Source organism: Hyalella azteca, unplaced genomic scaffold (assembly GCF_000764305.2).
Source record: "Hyalella azteca isolate HAZT.00-mixed unplaced genomic scaffold, Hazt_2.0.2 contig17671, whole genome shotgun sequence".
NCBI lineage: Eukaryota > Metazoa > Arthropoda > Malacostraca > Amphipoda > Hyalellidae > Hyalella > Hyalella azteca.
Genome location: NW_025947446.1, coordinates 7,611 through 28,769, shown reverse-complemented (window position 1 = coordinate 28,769; position 21,159 = coordinate 7,611). Strand labels below are relative to the sequence as shown.

Sequence of the window (21,159 nt, the reverse complement as noted above, 5' to 3'; positions counted from 1 at the left end):
AAGTGATAGGTCACACGAGTTCACGTGAAAAATTAAGTTGTGCCCCAGCGATATTTATTAATTTTTTGACGATTTTTGCCAAGAACATGTTAAAGTTAGTCTAAATTTCATTGAGGAAACTAAATTTAAGCACAAACTTCTGACGCGTGTCTGTGCGCGTCAGAAGTCCTATGGGATTCCACGCTCCTAGGGGGATTGTTCCTGAGCGCCCTACCGCTGAGCTCGCGGTGTCTGACTGCAGATCTCAGTTGTGGGGGTTAAGTTATTATGTAGTAGGTAGGATACATTACATTAAGTTATTATGTAGGCAGGATTCCTTACATTTCCCTTCTCTGTCTCTCTCGTGTGGGTGGCCGACGTCCCGTGTAAGCGACCTCTTGTTCGAGTGTCTTCGTTTCTGTTGCTTTTCACCTGTCCCTCCTTGTTGACACTTCGTCTCTTTGGGATGCTAACGCTGCTTCTTTCGAGCCAGCTTCAGCAGGCTGGACATCTGAGACCTTCCACCCCTTGTGGGTGATGACCTATTTTTGATTCGAGAAACTTTTGATAATTGAGACCTTCCACCTCTTTGGTGATGTTCAACATGACTTTCGGTGCGAGATAGCTAAATAGCTGAAGCGCTAGTAAACATGTGGCCACTCAACTAACTAACTAACTACATATTTTAAATGTATTAATGTCGACCATCATGTTCAAAACTTTCTGTATACACGATTGCCGCATGTGAGATGTTACTGGAGGCGTTTTGGTTTAGTAGATTTTAGTTGCAGGCGTTCTCAACGTAACATGAAGCTGAGACTTAATATGAGTAATAGGTGATACATTTAACCTTGAGTAAATCATACATGAAACCTTAAGATTTATTAACCACGGAATATTGTTTAGGCGTAATATACGACGTCGTGGATGAACCCACTTTTACTTTAATCCTTTATCCAATGATTCAAGTTGGAGCACATAAGCTCCAAGTTAAGAATGGACGCATGGTGAATGGACGCATGACGAAAAATTACTGAAAATTTACACTAATAAATTCGATGAAAACGTGCGTTTCGACCCTAAAATTACTCATTAAATAATTTTTTGTTACATCTCGTTTTTTTACAGCACGTTTGCTTGCATTTTTTTATCAATTACACTATACTCAGCTTCTCTGGCTAAAATAATTGACTGGAAGTTGGTGAAGTTATTTTAGTTGACCTGAACAATGTTAAATTATGGTGTTGCAAAAAAATTAGGTTAATTGATAGCTGAATTAAATGGTCTCTAAAATTTTGGAAAGTAGCGACTTTCCAGCCTTTCATAGTTTCATTCCCCGCGGATCGTTTCTGAAAAATCCGAGAGGGGCCCTACGCCCCGATGCCTACGCACACAATTTTGTTACAGCAAGAATACCAGAGAGTGCATTTAGCCTTTGACGAATTAAGACGTGCTGAAAATTTCGTTTTTTAAAATAAGTGCGTGTGTCATGGCTGATGGCTGCACCAGTCCAGTGGGCAGAATTGACCGATCTCATAGATCCTGGCGGCTGGCAGTCTGGCACCATTCCCAAAAACACTTCTCAAAGTCATGGGTTAAGCGGCCCTAGCCCGGCTCCTCCTCTCCCTCATTCTCCATCATGACTCCATGCACTCTTCAGATATTGCTCCTACTCTCAGACCTCAGTCATAGCAGCAGTCACACTCACCCCTGCCAACTGCCTGACAGGCCCACTACCTATCAAATCATCATAGTCCATTTGTCTCCCATTTGCGCAGCAGAGTGGAAATCTAAGATTAGAGGTTCACTTAAAAAAAAGCGTTCCGCCTCAAAAAAAAACGTTCCAGGCAAGTGGCAACTAGAAACAGGTTTGCAGGTTGTCAGAAATCGGCCTCGGCATGAACGTTACGTCAAGCAACAGAGAAAATCCCAATATTGTTAATTGTGCGCGTCACTCATGGATAAGCAAGAGGAATCTACTGAAAGAAGAGTACACATTGTGCTCAGTAGAAATTACAAGGTCGCTACTGACTACTGAGCTAGTATGGAATGTATCTACTTGGCGAGCCGCGACTGAATTTTTCGAGCCGTGGTTTTATGGATTTGCCAGCCGTGATTCCATTTCTATGAGCCGTGATTCTATTTCACCGAGCCGTGAATTCCATATCTCGGCCATGAAAAGCCATTTACGAGGTGCGAATGCGAATTTATTTACAAAGTTGCGGAAGTTGAAAATTTTATGAAATGACATGTTTGCGAAGTGCAAACCGCGATTTTTTAATCAAACAAAAATTTATGACATTCGAGCCGCGAGATTTCATACCTACTGAAATTATATGATATTAGAGCCGCGATATTTCAGACAAAAATAGGACTTTTCCAGACTAGCTACTGAGTAAGCGCAGACATCACACTGCACACATAACACATTCACACCATCACCCTCAGACCTCAGTGAGTCCCTCACCCTTCTCATCCTGCATCACTCTCATCATTTCCAGTCTCTCCCTCCCATATTGGAAGGGAGAGACTGGAAATGTTGAGAGCATATATATTGCACTCCAACATCACACCGAGTCACATTTTACCTCTCCTCAAAACTCAAACATAAAACAAATCTCACCACTTCTTTCATTCCACCTGTATATGAATATCTGTGCATTTACACTCAAAGCATTCGCTCTCATGCAGAACATTTGATCCCCACAGGCCACAGCCCAGTGAGCCCACCTCCACTGCCATCATATATGTGCTCATTCTTTGGCATCTCTTACGTCTTGTACAATCTCATTCTCAGCCTCTCAGGCTGCAGAAAGTGTATGGTCACAAAGACTAATTTCATTGTTCCATAATGTGTCACTGTCACTGTCTGTCAGGAGCATCAACCTAATCTGGTAGAGTTCTGATTCTGCTGCTTTACTTTCTCTTTCTGGCAGATATCAGGCTAGTGCTAATAGGTTCTTTTGTTACCACAAGTTTTTATTGTCATTAAAAAAGAGCCTCATCATGAATATACTGCCAAAGAAACGGTAAGCACATTTGATTGTCAATGATTCAATCTTTCATCCACTTAAATGACTCAATCATAGACATGGATGTAGATTTTAAGTGAACATATATGCTATTTTGCCAGCAAAAGAGTTAAAGTTTAGTTTTCAAAATTTATTCATTTATGGCCCATCAAAAATGTTTAAAGAAGGTGTTAGAAGGAAATGATACAATAGTACTATTATTCTTTTTTTTAGTTCTTCTGCATTCCAATGTGCACATGCATAGGCTGCAGAGCTAATTTCAGCTAAACACTTATTTCTTTATGTGATAGTCAAATCAAACTCTATTTCATATCTAGACCATTGATATGACTACCTGTTACTGTATTTTTAATGCTGTAGGTTAAACTGAAATCAATTTTTGATACTGTTGTTTTATTATGTGATAGTCTAATCAAACTCTATTTCATAGCTAGACCATTGATATGACTATCGTATTTTTAATGCTGTAGGTTGAATTGAAATCAATTTTTAATGGTACTGTTGTTTTATTATGTGATAGTCAAATCAAATTCTATTTCATAGCTAGACCATTGATATGACTACTGTATTTTTAATGCTGTAAGTTGAATTGAAATTAATTTTTGATATTGGTGAGGTTAAGAGCTTTAATTGAGAACAAATAACCCATTAAGGAACTTGAAATCTTGAATGCATGGCTAACTTAATTACCGTTGTATGAATCATACATCAGTCATCAGATTGAATTGCTAACATCATGACTGCATTATTAATTGATTGAAAATAAAAATTGTCTGCTGATGTTATCAACATTTTGATTTCATCCGACCAAGTACGAATGCCCAGTCCTTAACTGAATCTTGCCACTGGGCTTCACTTAATTTTAAAAAATGCACCAACATACACCTATGGTTGGAAGCTCATAAGCTCTCATACCAGATAGTATGTGCTTCTTGCATTTGTTTACATTTTTAAATTGGCACATGCAGAAGTAATAATTTAAAATGTTTGAGAATTGTATTTTCTTGTGAAAAACTCAGTCATCAGAAACAATTTGTTAAAATTGTGTTATTGCATTATTTGTAAACCACCTAGTATTCATGTGTAAATTCATAATTAATTTTTAGGTGGCATGTTCGAACCAAGGACAACATTGCAAGAGTGAGGCGAGATGAAGCTCAAGCTGCTGAAGAAGAGAAAGAACGGGAAAGGCGTGCAAAACTTGCAGTAAGACTTTATATCAGTTCAATATTTTGTAATTTGCAAATTGTTCTGTTTCTTATACTGAAGACTTGTAAATTTTCAGCATTCAATTACATACAATTTAAGTTGCTTCTCCAAGTTCCTCTTTTTTAATCTCAGTACCTATTTTGCTTGCTGCAAATATGTCTGTAAAAGTGGAAGAAAAGTAAAACTAAAAGCAAGTCAAGTTGAGAGTATTTATGGTCTTTGCTTGCAACTTTAAGTTCAGTACACTCTCAATAAATATTACCTTGTCTCACACCAGCTGTTGCAAATGTTAATATCAGATGGATGAACACTGTTGTACACTACAGCTGCACCTAAAAATTTGTTGATGCTAAAGGTGCAATGTACAGTAAATATGAAGTTAAAATTATGTTCTCTAAATAACCTGTCATGCATTCAGCTAGAATAATTTCAACATTGTAAATTCTCTCTGGTTCTATAGCATGATTTCATTCTTGTGGAACTTGTCCTCCATGCCTTGGAAAAGTTTTCATTACCAAGTTTTATGACAAATAAAACCTTTCCCTCTGATTCTGGAATGCTCTTTTTCCTAAAAGCATAAAATTTTACTTGGACATCATGTGTTTTGCCTTCACATTTGATACTACATTTTAGGTTTATTCATCTTACTTTACTGTCCATAATTTGTTCTTTAATCTCCCATTATTCCAACTTTTCTTCCTTTGTATATCATAATGAAGTTAGTTTGGTTCTCAGTTGTGCCAGTGCATATATATATAGTTCCATTTTTAATTTTTCAACCTTACCCAAGACCGCCTTCACTGAGAGATCTTGTATTTTTGTGACTTCAATGATCAAAATATTACTTGTGGTTTATTTTGCATAGTGCATAATTTTATATTTATTGAACCTAAACTGCTGTTGTAGAAGTCCAAACTATTCTTATTCATTATCAGTACAATTCACGACATCACTAGTGTAGTCATTTCTTTGCTGTAGTAATTGACAGATGCCTCGCTCGTGTTCTAAGGTTGTCTTCTCTACTAATAACGTCATTGAATTTTCCAGGAACAAGAAGCCCGAACTGCGCTACTACGAAGCCGAGCTCGTGGGGCAAGCGGTGGCGGTGATGTGTCTCTTCCTCAGATCAACTTTGTGGGACCTGGCAAGCCTAACGCAGCGCATGACGAGAGACGAGCCAACGACGAGAAGAAACCGTGCAATGATTCCTTGGACTCCTTCAGTTTGGAAATCAGCAAGCCGTCGGCTGACATTTATACAGAATCTGGCAACATTAATTTCTTCAAGGACCTTGAAAACGGAGTTGAATCCACTAACGGCCTCACAAATAAAGAACACGAGGCCGAAGAGAAAGCTGAAAAAGAGAAGTACGAGAAGCAAATAGGCTTGCTCACGTACCTGGGTCAGGACTCTCTGGAAGCATCCAAGAGCAAGGAGTGGTACCACGATGCAGGTCGCTGCATTTCATCCCTCTGGACCCGCAGGGACGTCACCGAGAAGTGTTCGGTGCAGTCGAGCGCCGACGACGGTGATGCGGACGCGGAAGTTGGACTGAAGTACAAAACCTCTCAGGATCCTCTCAATGATATGATCAAGTATGCTGGCTGGAAACGTACTAAATCCAGTGTGCAGCCCGAGGGCTTCGTGCAATTTGGAGTTGATAGCAGTGCACAAATGTCCAATGACCTATCCGCGACTCTTTCTGTAAGAAAGCATAAAAAGAAATTGAAAAAACATAAGGAGAGACGGAAAAAAGACAGAAAAATTACTGATAACTGCAAAATCAATTCTAAGAAAAGAAAAAATGAATCCTCAAAAAGCTCAAAGTCAAAAAAATCTTGTTCGTTAAAGAAAAAGCATAAAAAATCGAAGGAGTCTCATCCTCATTCCAGTAGTTCATCTTCGTCAGACTCAGAAGATGATCCTGAAGAGCGTGAGCAACAGAGAAAAAAACTAGCAAAACTCCGAGAAGAAAGACTGGCAAGAGAAGCAGTCGAGCGGCAGCGCGAGAAGCGACTGCTGGCGGGGCTGGACCCTGACGCGCCCGAACGCGTCGTCGAGACCCCAGCGGTAAGACAGAAGTACAGTTCTCAGTTCAACCCGCTGCTGGCGAGGCAGAACAAAGGCCTTCAGTCGGGCGTGAAGTACTTCTGAAAATCATCGTATAACTTTCAGCCATCTGCAACATGAATTTATGGCTTGGTTACTATTACCGGAGTTCAATGCGGCAATATAACAAATGCTATGATACAAAGCGTTTATAGCAAATCGGATATTCGTTTGATGAAGCGAAAATTCTTTGCCTCTCTTATTAATATATTGACTGACCAACAATGTTTGATTCTTTAAATTGCCGTTATTTCTTCACAAGCCAGTCGCTGTGAAACGTAACACACACCAAGACGACCCAAAGCCTTGAGCTATTCTGCTTGTGCACAGTGCAGAAGCTTGCAAGAAAGAATCAAGCAACTCAACTCTTAAAGCCATGAACGTAAACGCTGAAGTCGTTGAAAGTTAACCAAGAAGGATCTAGCCTGCTGGAATCGACGGCCGGTTGCGGAGAGGCAGGCGAGTGAAGCACGTGGAAGTTGCTTATCATTACTCAACTGGAGCACATAACTGTGACACGACCTGAAGTGGGGGCGCGGACCCCTGCTCTTTGAAACGTGAATCACATGGGCCTTGAGTGTAGAAATTTGCTTCAGGATCTGAGAAATAAACGATAGACTGAAGTTCTCTTTAATCGTAAAATGTTCTGCAAAGCTAATGAGAACACTACAAGCTGAACTAATATCTCGAGGGCGCAGTGCTTACCATCTCGTCCAATGAACGACGCGGTCCTAACAGACAGAGGAGGACCAGTTTCAACAACCACGTTGGCTACGAAGCAGATATGTAATTTAGTTATATTATGGATGAAACGAAAAATTTCCGAGGTTAGAATTTTATTTTAATAAACGTATAACATTTCAAACACATCATTTAACGTACATTTATTTTTAATACCTGCATATTAGAGATGGTTCGTTGGAACAATTGTGAGTCGACAACGTTAGGCACTTAAGTTTTAAAATCATGCAAACCTTACATTAATGTTGCCTGCAGCTTGGCTATCCATGAGATGATGACTGAACACACATCTGAATACCTCAATTTTTATTATGGACATAAAGCACAAACCGTGAGGCTTAGCCAAGCTTGAGGCCACCTGTTTCATGGCGAATTACCAATAAACATTCGGTCAAGAATGGGAACGAGAAAGAAAGTTCAGTGAACAAATTTTTTTTTAATAAAAAAACACAAGTCTCGCCAAGAGTCTGATTGGACTCGCAATTGAAGAAAATTTCATTTGAAGAAGCTCAACTCCCAAGGAGCGAAGTACATTAAGTAGCTACTCGAGCGGTCATGTTCAGAACATTCGTTAACTATTAAGCAAGCGCCTGCTGCCCTTCATAAAATGAGCACAAATTACGAAGTTCGTATTATACCAAAAAGATCCGAAAACATCAAAGTCCGATAAATCTTATTAAATTTATCTAAAAGCTGGGACCAATTATAAGACGAATGTCTCAAATTTTCGATAAAAATGACAGACAATAAACTTTTACGGCACATCATTGTCACTTTGTGAGAAGCTATCTGATGATGTCTTAATGTATGAAATACTGGATGATAACAATGACGTTAGATTCTATTAAACGCGTTCAGCTGGAGGAAAAATCTGCACAGTTTGCAATTAAACCGAAGCCATCAACAATATAAATAATTGTCAGAAATTATTGCACACAGAACAATCACTTAACCACTAGGCCAAGAATGGACAATTCGGTTCGATAAACGAGCATATTCTATACTAAGCTTGAAGCCGCTTAGGAAACATGAAAGGACAGCACAAAGAGGAAGCAGAAATACGAAACTGGAACTACGTCTTGAAGTTCGGCAGTTTCGAACGGGAACCGGAAGAGCTTAGTTGCTGGCTGTGACAAGGTATGTCGAATAGAACACCAAAACCAGTCTTTTAGAGAAGAAGCATTCAGAATGCGGGAGACTCACCTCGACCTCGATCATGAAGACCATGCTAGGGTGAGGTGGCGGCTTTACTTTGTGCTCCAAAGTGTTGTTACTCCGATCTAGAAATTGTAGTAACATGGAAAACCGGAATTGATTATTCCAAATAGATTCCTCTCAGGAAGAAAACGATAGTGCGAGTGCGATAATAAAGAAAGTAGTTATACAGCATTCACGACAAGAACACTTCACTGAGAACACAACACTTAGGATCAGTTAAGCTAAGCCTTAAATGCAGTCGGGAAGAACTTACATGGCACGAGTTAAGAAGGCACACGATGTGAGAATATAGAGTACTAAGTACAAAATTGATATTCTTTAAGCATCAAAAAACATGTTAGGTCTATTTCTTTCCCAAAAAAACGAGTTATTAGGAGATGAACTTGACTGCCGTTTTCGCAAAAAAAAAAAATTTAATAAAATGAAATAAGTCAACAAAAGGAATTTCTTAATTTGTCCATTCGCCGAGTTTCCTGAAGTGAGAATTGTATACCACTTAGAAACGAATACTATGCAGGCCGCTTGGAAGTCAAAATTAAATCTGATTTACAAACATCGCCTGGATTCCCCAACATTACTTTGTGACCAGTTGTCACCACAGCAGCGAAATGTACTTTAAGAAAACCTATTTTAGCATTTCCAGTTATTCAAGCAAATGATTTTGATCAATACTGGCGTTATTTGCTATCGACTTGACAACAACAGCGCACGAGGCAAAAAATAACAACACTGAACAAGAATCCAAGCAAATAATGGACAATTGTGAGTGGTTCGAACGAACAATACTGGCATTACCATCGTGAACATCTCAGTTCGCATCATTACCTAAGAGAACGCAGGTTAAGGCCGACATACGTTTTGTATATATAAATTATTTGAATCTAAACTTCTGTAGCATGCAGATTGAGTAATAGAGATATTTACATGAATATTTTTAAATGTACATTAATTGAAATATGATCGAACAATAATAGGCTGATTGTAAGAACGTAAAGTTGGAGAACACGCATGACACTTTAAGATCAACACAAGCGCGGACACGGGAGTTGTTTCAAATTACAAGACTCGAGGTAGCAGGAGATTAAATAATTATTACAAATATCTAGAATTTAGCTTCTCATTGAGGATTTCACAACAATGCTTAACTACTCACCGATGGTAAGAAGGCAACAAGCCTGACCGAAGTAATTGAAAAGTTGGTCTGAATGTCCGGTAGTTATAACACGAAACAAAAATGCCATGTTAGTCAAGCATCATTTTCTTGAGAGCTCAGAGCGATCTATGTTAATTATTAATTAAAAACGACAGAAAGATACTCTTCTTGAAGGCCACATCACAACCAAACATACGCGTTGTGGCGGCAGAGTTCCTTGTATAAAAGCCGGGTGGAAATTCACGGACAAACACCTGAGTTTGTTGCATGATAGGCCGCGTTTCGCTACAGAAACAAGTGTCATTGAATTCCTCTAGAGTTAGCAGGCGTTAGGGGCGTGTTCCGTGGCTGGTGTGTCGTCAGGAAGGTTCAGTTAGCAGGAACTTTGCCACCACGAGCTTGTATGTCGTGCTGGCGTTTAAGTCGCTTCTTGAGCTCCTGAGGTAGCTTCTCGTAGCACTTCTTGCAGATCTGCTCAGCGTAGAGGCAGTCATCAAAACTCTTATATCACACATAGTCCAAAACCGAAGTAAGCAAATTAATCTTCTTCACTCAAGGGTTCACGTTACCAAGAACAAATATATAATTAAAGGAAAATTATTTCTGTGACTCGTCCAGCAGCAGATACACTGTTAGCTTAGAGTATTAACATCCAATTCGAATTTAAAATCGAACAATCAATAGCATTTGCAGTAACTCTGGCGCCAAGAACACGACGTGCCAAGATGCTAACTTGAATCATTGGGTAAGAATTGTTCCATAGTCAATCTTCTTAACAGCAACCCTGAACTATTGCAGCACTAAACTGTCACCGGACAGTTCAGTGCTGCAACTATCACTAAAATGCGGAAAAAAACAAGGCCATAATACACACACAACACGGACTGTCCGAACTTACAGGCTTCTGATCGAACTCGAAGAATTTGGTCTTCTGAGTCATCTTGACGTCGCAGTGCGTGCAGGCGAAGTGGTGTACACACCAGGCTTTATTTAACGCAGTCACAACTGAAAAACATCATTTGTTATGATCTCGAGTATTTCAAATTTGTTTTTATCCTAATGGAAAAGTGACAAGGCAGAACTGTTTGTGACTGAGAAAATATCTCTGAAATATCTTGAATTCCGATGCAATGTAATTCAATTTAAATACTTAAGCCTGCAAATATAATTGGCAGCAATAAATCATAAAAATATTACTATTATTACTAATACTATAACACATCAATAAATAATGTTAGTATAAGCAAACATCCATTACAGCCACACATGTCAACGCCTGACTTAAAACTGAGCCTTGTAATAATTTACCACTCGGAATCTTTTATGAACACAGGTGAAAAATTATGGGTCTCGGCCAAAATAGTGCAGGCCGAAAAATTCTATAAATTATTATGCATTTTTACATAAAAATAATTCACTTGCAATGAGTTGCGTGCTTGTCATTAATGTTTAATTCATTTAGTTGCTGTCGCCGTGTATCTCTCGCACATCTGGGTTAACGTAGTGGACTGCCTCGATCAAATAATCGGTCGTGACATATTCAATGACTCCTAATGGTGAAACATAAACGAAACATTCACCAAGACGAACCAAATGATCAAACAGTCTCATTATCACCGTCATGACCTTGCCGCAGACGAAGCAAAGGGTAATGAGGTAACTAATCTCACCGTCGCCGTAGATGACCTGATTACAGACGAAGCAAAGTGTAATGGGGTAAAGAATCTCACCGTCACCGTAGATGACCTGATTACAGACGAAGCAAAGGGTAATGAGGTAAGTGATCTCACCGTCGCCGTAGATGACCTGGTTGCAGGCGAAGCAAAGGGTAATGAGGTAAGTGATCTCACCGTCGCCGTAGATGACCTGGTTGCAGGCGAAGCAAAGGCTAATGAGGTAAGTGATCTCACCGTCGCCGTAGATGACCTGGTTGCAAACGAAGCAGAGGTTCCCGAAGAGCTCATGGTAGTGCGTCTCGCAATAGGCCTGCCCCTTCTTCTCGTAGTGGCGGTTGCCAAAGAAAGGCTTCTCGCACTTCATGCACACGAAGTGCTCGACGTGCCAGTGCTTCCCCAGCGCCGTCACCACGCGCTCCTCGATGGGGCGGCGACACGCCCCGCAGATGGGGATGCCCATCTTGTCGTGGCACCGCAGGCAGTACAGCTGGTTCTGAGGGGCAGAGAGAGGGGTTAGTGCAGCTGGTTCAGGGACAGTGGGGGGGGGACGTTTTTGCAGCTGGTGACAGGGTCAGAGAGGCGTTAGTGCAGCTGGCGACGGAGGACAAGGGGGGCATTAGTGCAGCTGGCGACGGAGGACAAGGGGGGCGGAAGTGCAGCTGGTGACGGAGGGCAAGGGGGGCGGAAGTGCAGCTGGCGACGGAGCGCAAGGGGGGCGGAAGTGCAGCTGGCGACGGAGCGCAAGGGGGGCGGAAGTGCAGCTGATTGTGGTGGACATGTGCCTATTGAGGCTCTACGCCTTCAGCGTGGCGTTGCAGGGCAGGACACAGATGGTTATTAGTGTACCCAGCAGCTGGAGTGCAGGATACAACAGATGGTAAGCCCGCCCCTTGAAGGCTCGGACACGAAGGATGTCATAAATGGCGCACCAGCGTTCCTGTGGACTAAGAAGTCATATAATCGACTTAAGAACAGAATACTAACCAGCTGGTTGGCGGTGTAGCCTGGTCTGCTCTTGACCTCCCTGGCCTGGTGGGTCAGTTCCACCTGGCAGTTGGCGCAGTTGAAGTGGTACGCGTGATACGTGTCACCCCGCCAGCGCAGCGGCTCTCCGTCGATCACGGAACTGTAACAAGGCGGCATTTTGCTGGCGCACAACATCGTCATTTTGCTGGCGCACAACATCGTCATTTTGCTGGCGCACAACATCGTCATTTTGCTGGCGCACAACATCGTCATTTTGCTGGCACACAACATCGTCATTTTGAAGGCACACAACATCGTCATTTTGAAGGCACACAACATCGTCATTTTGAAGGCACACAACATCGTCATTTTGAAGGCACACAACATCGTCATTTTGAAGGCACACAACATCGTCATTTTGAAGGCACACAACATCGTCATTTTGAAGGCACACAACATCGTCATTTTGAAGGCACACAACATCGTCATTTTGAAGGCACACAACATCGTCATTTTGCTGGCACACAACATCGTCATTTTGCTGGCACACAACATCGTCATTTTGCTGGAACACAACATCGACATTTTGCTGGTACACAACATCGACATTTTGCTAGCACACAACATCGTCATCACAACATCGTCATTTTGCTGGTACACAACATCGTCAAATAACAGGCACACAACATGTTCAAATAATTTATTTTTGAAATGGTAGTACAGGGAATGTTTACAACTTGAAAGAACTATAATTAACGGGATTTTTCTGTTGAAGAACTATATGCGATTTTTCAGAGTTGGAAATGATTTAAATGCAACCCAGTATGATACACATGAGAACGCGTGAAAATTGTCGGCATGCACATGACATCACTCGTGAACAATTCAGATTCTGATGACTTAGATGATTATTTATCGAGCACACTTTAGTGCAATGCTCAGAGGAAAGTGTAACTCTCTGGTCACAAACAAGTTTCGACTCAATTATCCTGACAAATGCTAGCTTATTCCATCCGTTGAAACTTGGAATATATTATTTCGACTTTATAAATAAGTACGTGCTTATAATAAAATCAATTCCCCTTGACACATACGACACAACGGCCGTACAATTTTGTCCTGCCTGTAGTGTGTGAACTAGAAATCTGATAGCTTTGAGATCTCATTTCCTAGTTGACTTATGAGTCTTTACTAAGATACTAAGATTAGAAGAAGGAACCAGGAGGATTTTCATAAACAACCTTCGACTACTGCAGCCAACTCTCGTCACCAGGCATACAGGTTAGAATAGCATTGCTCACGGTCAATCTACCCGAAAACAGATGGATTACTGAAAGTAAGTCATTTGAACAGGCATTCTGGTACAAATAACATTCACGGCAAGCAATGCACATTGGAACACAATTAACACTCCTACTCAGGAGAACCAAGAATGTCTGCACAAAATACCGTGCATTCAGCATTGAACAAAGCAAGACGCACTGGCACTTGTAGCCCATCTGTCACTCACTGGCACTTGTGGCACTCACTGGCACTTGTGGCACTTACTGGCAGTTGTGGCACTCACTGGCAGTTGTGGCACTCACTGGCAGTTGTGGCACTCACTGGCACTGGTGTCACTCACTGGCGCTGGTGGCACTCACTGGCACTTGTCGCACTCACTGGCACTTGTCGCACTCACTGGCACTTGTGTCACTCTGCACTCACTGGCACTTGTGGCACTTGCGTCACTCACTGGCACATGCGTCACTCACTGGCATATGCGTCACTCACTGGCACATACGGCACTCACTGGCACTTGTGGCACATGTGCTTGTTGAGACTCTGCGCCTTGAGCCTGGCGTTGCAGTCGTGGCACACAGCTCGCCCCATGTAGCGGATGAAGCCGAGGTCAGCGAGCTCCTTCTCGCACTCGTTGCAGCGGAAGCATTGCGGGTGCCAGTTGCTGTTCATCGCCTTGATCACCCGGCCAATGATGAACTCGCCTGCAACCATCAGCACAGAATAAAGACTCGCCTGCAACCATCAGCANGCTCGCACTCACCGCAGCTGCCGCAGCACGGCGCGAACAGCACCTGGAAGTCGTGCTCGCACTCACCGCAGCTGCCGCAGCACGGCGCGAACAGCACCTGGAAGTCGTGCTCGCACTCACCGCAGCTGCCGCAGCACGGCGCGAACAGCACCTGGAAGTCGTGCTCGCACTCACCGCAGCTGCCGCAGCACGGCGCGAACAGCACCTGGAAGTCGTGCTCGCACTCACCGCAGCTGCCGCAGCACGGCGCGAACAGCACCTGGAAGTCGTGCTCGCACTCACCGCAGCTGCCGCAGCACGGCGCGAACAGCACCTGGAAGTCGTGCTCGCACTCACCGCAGCTGCCGCAGCACGGCGCGAACAGCACCTGGAAGTCGTGCTCGCACTCACCGCAGCTGCCGCAGCACGGCGCGAACAGCACCTGGAAGTCGTGCTCGCACTCACCGCAGCTGCCGCAGCACGGCGCGAACAGCACCTGGAAGTCGTGCTCGCACTCACCGCAGCTGCCGCAGCACGGCGCGAACAGCACCTGGAAGTCGTGCTCGCACTCACCGCAGCTGCCGCAGCACGGCGCGAACAGCACCTGGAAGTCGTGCTCGCACTCACCGCAGCTGCCGCAGCACGGCGCGAACAGCACCTGGAAGTCGTGCTCGCACTCACCGCAGCTGCCGCAGCACGGCGCGAACAGCACCTGGAAGTCGTGCTCGCACTCACCGCAGCTGCCGCAGCACGGCGCGAACAGCACCTGGAAGTCGTGCTCGCACTCACCGCAGCTGCCGCAGCACGGCGCGAACAGCACCTGGAAGTCGTGCTCGCACTCACCGCAGCTGCCGCAGCACGGCGCGAACAGCACCTGGAAGTCGTGCTCGCACTCACCGCAGCTGCCGCAGCACGGCGCGAACAGCACCTGGAAGTCGTGCTCGCAGTATCGCCGCCCCTCAAACTCGTAGAAGATGTCGTCAGGGAACGACCGGAAGCACTGTGCGCACCTGCAAAGACAACATTTAACTCATCCACCAGGGGCCATACTTTCAAAATTCGCTAAGTGAACGTCAGTACTTACGCTGTTTTCTTGTCTATGATTGGTGGATTTTGCTTGAAAGGCCGTCAGTGATTGGCTGATGAACTTACGATCTCTTCGATACAACTAGGTATATTTTCTATATATATGACTGAACATATAAACTGTTTATTTTTGTGTACCTATATATATTCGGTGATGACTGCATCACACTCTTCTTTAGTGGGGCTACATTAGACGAGTATACACTTGGTATGATTACACCGAAATTAAATTATTATCTTAGATTAAATTAATTATTTAAATTATTAAATAAACTATTTATTTAAAAATTATTAAAATAGGTACATAAATAATTGAATTATTATTTGTAACAATAAATAACTTGCAGACAAGACTTACACGAAGCACTGCGTGTGCCACAGCTGGCCGTTGGCATTAACGATCTTCTCCTGAGGCTGGAAGCCGTCGCTGCAGCGCGTACACACCATCGACTCCAGCGACATCCTGTGTGCCACAGCAGACATCAGCACACTCACAGCAATAACAGGTTTAAATGGTTTAATTTAGAGTTATATGGACTTAATAACATTGGATATGGCTTTGTACTATGTTAAAGTGGCTTAGTCCAGAGGTAGAGTATATTAATAACTTGTTAAATTCCCCTATGTATAACAGTATAAGTTAAAATTGCATAAAAACAAGTTAAAACAGCTAACCACTTGAGATAGTTCAAACAAACACGAAATTGTCAGTCCTTACCAAGTTAAACCCGAGCAATCTTGCGTTTCTAAGGACATATCTCGATGCAGAAATACATGCAAGTGCTAAAGGCAAATCTTCCGACAAATCTTAGGTTCTCATGACCAATCTCTCGAAAAATCATAATGTGCTCATGACAAATCTCCCAACAAATCAAGGTGATCATGACAAATCTCTCGATAAATCTCAAGGTTATCGATGCCGTTAGTGAAATTATTGCTGCGATCTGTTTCTCTTCTCAGGAACAAAATTTGTGAATTTCATTAGAAGAATATGTAGGGACACTATTTATCTCTGTAATCAGTTTTATTAATTTTCTAAAATATTTGATTTTTTCGCAAACCATCCGAGCTACTTAAAGATTGACATTTTGTTTCTTCGTAGATTCAGTTATCCATAGGATCATAACAGCCTGATCCGCCAATGTTTGGGGTGCAACTTCCATACTTTACAAAATACACTTAAAACACTATCCTCGGTAAATTCGTATTATAATCCCCATTCTAAGTTCTTGAATTGTAGCGGTTTCGTAACTAACCGATCCGCTATAAATAAATAAAATAATTCAGACTGAGGGCACTGCCATCAGTAGACGGAAGGGTCACGATGACGCACACATGAGCAAAAAGTAATCACTATTTTGATAGATTTCAACACATTTATTTGAGTGCTGATTCATATTGAAAGACAAAAATTTCACTGCAATTGCAACATTCCCCTTTTGAGTGCATCGAGTTCTAAAAGCTTCGGGATCTCTCACTTGTTTCAATACAATGGCGCAGGAGAGAGAACGCTTCATAGCTCCTTTATTATGTCACAAGCAAAAACTTGGTTACGTCGAAAAGTTGAACATCAACAACATTTCAAGATGTTGTTGTGGGGATTGTGATCAAATTAGTATTGCCCCAACAGAGATCTGGGGTTGAATCAACATTGAATTTACTTTGTTTCAACGTCCGATATCTGGAGGGAATTATTTATAAACGAAGTCTGTTTGATGAAACTCGCATTGGATATTCATAGCATGAAAGCTTAGACCAGCGGAGCCTCCACAATTAAGGCAATTTAACTACGATTCAAATTGTTGAAGAAGCACAGTATAGAACAGTACGATGCACGATGAACAGTACCGAAATAGGCAACTAGATACACTTTAAAATTAATTTAATATGTAAGTAAAAGGCATCAAACCGTTTACTAGTTGGCAAAGATCAAGTTAGCATACGAGTCATGAGCTTCGTATGATTGATTCAACGAAATACAAGATTTTAGAAAGAATATTGCAAATAATGTCTGATCCCCTGAAAAGGTCTTGAAACGAGCGCAATAAGCGTGAGTGACCATCAACGTTTGAAGATCGCGGGATATATTTCTGATAGGAAAGATTTACCATTCCAAATTGTTCTTTTCGTGCTCTGATCTTCTTGAATCATAATGCGAAGAAACAAAAAATATATATATCCAATTTTATAGTCCCCTAAAACATAACCTGCCGCTTTCACGGTTCAAAAGGTGCGTTTCTTTTAACATTTACATGCAAATTAATATCTGGCCACAGAGACAAACGCTACAAATGTAGTGATGGAATGTAAACTTCGCTTGAAATTCAAACTCGTATATCGCGAGAAACAAGCTAGATAAGGTCGCACACCGATTCAAATCACCGAATAATTCGGAAACGGGACATGCTTGTTACGCGAAAAAATTGGAAGAATCAGAATTACCAGTCGCTCAGTTCATTTAGATCTTCCATATACTTTCGTGAGTAATCGAACACGATAAAAAAAGTTTACCACATTCTTTAAGTGTGTCTACCACATGGACAGAAACTTGTTCTCACAAAGCATATAGAATAATCATTGCGTCAACAAGAAAAGCCTTATTTTGCCACAAACAAAAGCACGAATTGATCGAACCGAAAGGAAATCTTTCTTGGTCCGCGTGACCATAAGTGGCAGGAAGTACAACAAAAATCACACCCACACACATACAGATGACAGCTACTCGTATGGTAAGTCGGAAGAATACATATAATAAACAAGTTCAAAATTTCACTTAACATGACCCCCACATCACTTACTTATATTTCCATGAACAATCACATTCCACGATACGATGAAAATCACTGTACAGAAGCTCGCAAGAAGTATCCATACCCAAAAGGTTTAGCCAGGCCTCGAGCTGGCGGCGAAAAGTTGGGAGGTTCCTCTTGCAAGGCCTTCTGGATGTCGAGCTCCTTGGTGTACTGTTCCCTGAAGAGCTGCAGAACTTTGTGTTCCGGAAGCATGGAAAGCGTGGTTGAGTTTCGAGCCAGGAACAGAGTATATCGATTCTGATTGCGGTCTGACCAAGAATTGGGAGGAGCATTGAGGTTTGCCAAGTCTTCCTTCAACAACGCTGCATTGCTGACGTGTGATCTGTCGTCTGGAAGGTGTGGCAGGTTCCCGACTTGGGGTCTTGAAGTAATCGAATGCGGCGAATCCTTGCGATGTGGCAGACCTGTTGGCAAATTGGGTGGCCGAGTCGCACTAATTTTGCGTTTATCTTCCACCACACTAGAGGTGGCAGATGTATTGTGCAGGGAGGAATTGGATGCCGTTCTAGATGATCGGTTACTTCTATTGACAGTTTGATACGTGTGATCTGAATCGCGATCTGCTCTGTCCGTCCAATCAGGTGTGAAGGATACGCTAGAAACCGAGCTCAGGTCCTGTGATTGGTCAAGCGATCTCAGTGAGCCGGGACTGCCAAGCAGGGGTGAATCGGCAGGGACAGGGGCATTCGTACACAGGGCAGGTGGGAGAGGCGTGGACGAAATGCTTCTGGTGATGACTTTTTTAGGATAATGCGCGACTTCAAATGCTACGGTAGGGTCGTCGATGTCAGGACCGCTCTGCATCATAGACCGCGCACTTTCAAACACGACCGCATTTGAAGATTGCCGTGTAAGGCACGGAGACGCAACAGCAACTGGCCAAGAGCCGTCGCTGGTCTTGCGGACAAGAAAAGGGCTCCTCAAACTACTGGGACTGAGTGGAGTTATGGGGGTTAGAGGAGATAATTCCTCACTACTTGTCGTGTTCCTGCACCCCGACAGCCGTGGATGTCGTAAAGATACGTCACTATCACGGCTACTCTTTACGCTGGCATTGAGTTGTGGCGGACTCGATGTCTTGCGGGCCGGGTCCCCAGCCTGTTGCTGGACCCGACTGTTCACAGCGTCTTGAGAAACATGAAGCACGTCAGGCAGTGGGCCGGTAGAGCCTGCCTTGGCACTGGTAGCTTCGTTGTCGTCTTGGCGAGGCGGCGATGCGTGGCGCCGCGTAAAGAGTGGACTGCGCTCCATGTGCAGTGACATGGACGGCGTCGCGTCTATCTGTCGCTGCTGCACGCCGAGGTCGCGCAGCACCATGTCGAGCTTCTCCGTGGAGCTGTGGTGTGCTGCGCTTTTCTCCATCACAATGGCTTAAATATAACAATGCGCACTTCTATGCTTGGTTAAATCAATACACAAGCTTACCTATGCCAGTTGCATTTTAAATTATTTTCCTAGAGCTAGAAAGTAAGGTTGATATGGTCAAATTGACACAAATTACAGCCGATTAAGGCTCATAATATAGACCTAGAGCGGCTCTATGATGTTATTACCAGATATCCCACAGCCACTTAGTCGGTGCACATGTGTCCTACTTGAATGAAAGAATTGTTGTGACCCGAACAGTTGTCTTTTGGCTGAGAATTTGCGTTCTATATTTTGGTCTAGAGCAATGAATGAGGCTGTGGATACGGTGGTGAGTGATGAATGAGGCTGTGGATACGGCGGTGAGTAATGAATGAGGCTGTGGATATGGCGGTGAGTTATGAATGAGGCTGTGGATACGGTGGTGAGTGATGAATGAGGCTGTGGATACGGCGGTGAGTAATGAATGAGGCTGTGGATATGGCGGTGAGTGATGAATGAGGCTGTGGATACGGCGGTGAGTTATGAATGAGGCTGTGGATACGGCAGTGAGTGATGAATGAGGCTATGGATACGGTGGTGAGCGATGAGTGAAATGGATAATGAACTCTCAAAAGACATCTTTTTCTTCACCGCAAAATTAAACCTAAAAAGACAAAAATCGTCAAGGTTCTAAATAAGTTGAACAGCTTTTCACGATTCGAACAGGATTGCACGCGCTTCTGTGGAGGACCTATTAATATCACGTAGAAAATTACCAATTGCTTAGAGTAAAGGGTAATTTTGCAAGTTAGTGTCGGTTGCTAAGACACAGCAAGGGAGACCAAAGAACTGAAGGCTAATTAATTTTAACTGCTCCAGGACAAGAATATTATCACCCGAGGTTTGCAACACAGAACTGGCATGCTCGAAGAATTCGGCCCCTGTGAGCCTCGATAAACTCTCTGGGAAGGCAAGAGGTTGCTGATAAGCCATTATATCAATGCTATCTAATCAATTGAAAAGCTCCAGTACTGAACAACAACTAAAACATGGCAAGAGACTCCGGTGGCCTCTAGTGCACAGGAAAAATGCGATCATATTAATAGATTGAACGCGTGTCAGAAACTAACTTTAATGGAAGCACATGTAAATTAAACATTTTTCATTTCAGGCACACGGCACGTCTTCTTCAGGCACACGGCACGTCTTCTTCAGGCACACGGCACGTCTTCTTCAGGCACACGGCTCGTCTTCTTCAGGCACACGGCACGTCTTCTTCAGGCACACGGCACGTCTTCTTCAGGCACACGGCACGTCTTCTTCAGGCACACGGCGCGTCTTCTTCAGGCACACGGCGCGTCTTCTTCAGGTACACGGCACGTCTTCTCCAAGCACACGGTAACGTCATGTTCAAGCACACATCGTAAGCCTTATGCCGATATTTGAAGGATGTAAAAAATATCTTAACCACGCCAAATCATTAGCTATGTGCAGCCGTCCATACACACCAAATAACTGGTAGCTAAATGGTTACATTAATTGCAGTGTTATTTGAATAATATTTCAGCTGTGGATGAGATTCAATGTAGTAGGTACCCAGCTATTAAACATTAACACCAAGCACCGGAAACGGCTTCGTTTGAACAGGAATTGAAAGCTGATAATGCAGCAGACTAGCAGTAAATTTTATGGACTATGCTCTTGTAGCCGAGGGTTGACAGTGAAAATCTGAATGAAATGTCCCTTCATTGATAAAACTGCACAGGAAACTGATAACTGTTGAGATAAAAGATATCGCATGTACGGTTAGCAGCACTTC

General features: G+C 43.0%; 2 protein-coding genes across 2 annotated transcripts; one reads left to right on the top strand and one right to left on the bottom strand.

Annotated features, from left to right (window-relative positions):
* The first annotated feature begins 2,863 nt into the window (after window positions 1-2,863).
* LOC108679667 (leukocyte receptor cluster member 1 homolog) lies at window positions 2,864-7,334 on the top strand. Its single transcript, XM_018168352.2, has 3 exons — window positions 2,864-3,008; window positions 4,118-4,217; window positions 5,268-7,334. The coding sequence occupies exons 1-3, from the start codon at window positions 2,986-2,988 to the stop codon at window positions 6,372-6,374; spliced, it is 1,230 nt and encodes a 409-aa protein (XP_018023841.1). The 5' UTR covers window positions 2,864-2,985; the 3' UTR covers window positions 6,375-7,334.
* On the bottom strand, window positions 7,153-19,338 carry LOC108679666 (PDZ and LIM domain protein 5; the record flags this gene model as incomplete). Its single annotated transcript, XM_018168351.1, is given in 8 exon segments — window positions 7,153-9,912; window positions 10,340-10,446; window positions 11,352-11,610; window positions 12,102-12,243; window positions 13,876-14,068; window positions 14,992-15,104; window positions 15,539-15,643; window positions 18,055-19,338. Coding segments are annotated over 8 exon segments (2,305 nt in total), but the record flags the coding sequence as incomplete, so codon positions are not given.
* Window positions 19,339-21,159: the final 1,821 nt, after the last annotated feature.

Coding starts and splice junctions, on each gene's coding strand:
- LOC108679667 (XM_018168352.2), top strand. CDS start 2,986: ATGAATATACTGCCAAAGAAACG. Junction 3,009..4,117: donor AATATACTGCCAAAGAAACG/GTAAGCACATTT, acceptor ATTAATTTTTAG/GTGGCATGTTCGAACCAAGG. Junction 4,218..5,267: donor AAAGGCGTGCAAAACTTGCA/GTAAGACTTTAT, acceptor TGAATTTTCCAG/GAACAAGAAGCCCGAACTGC.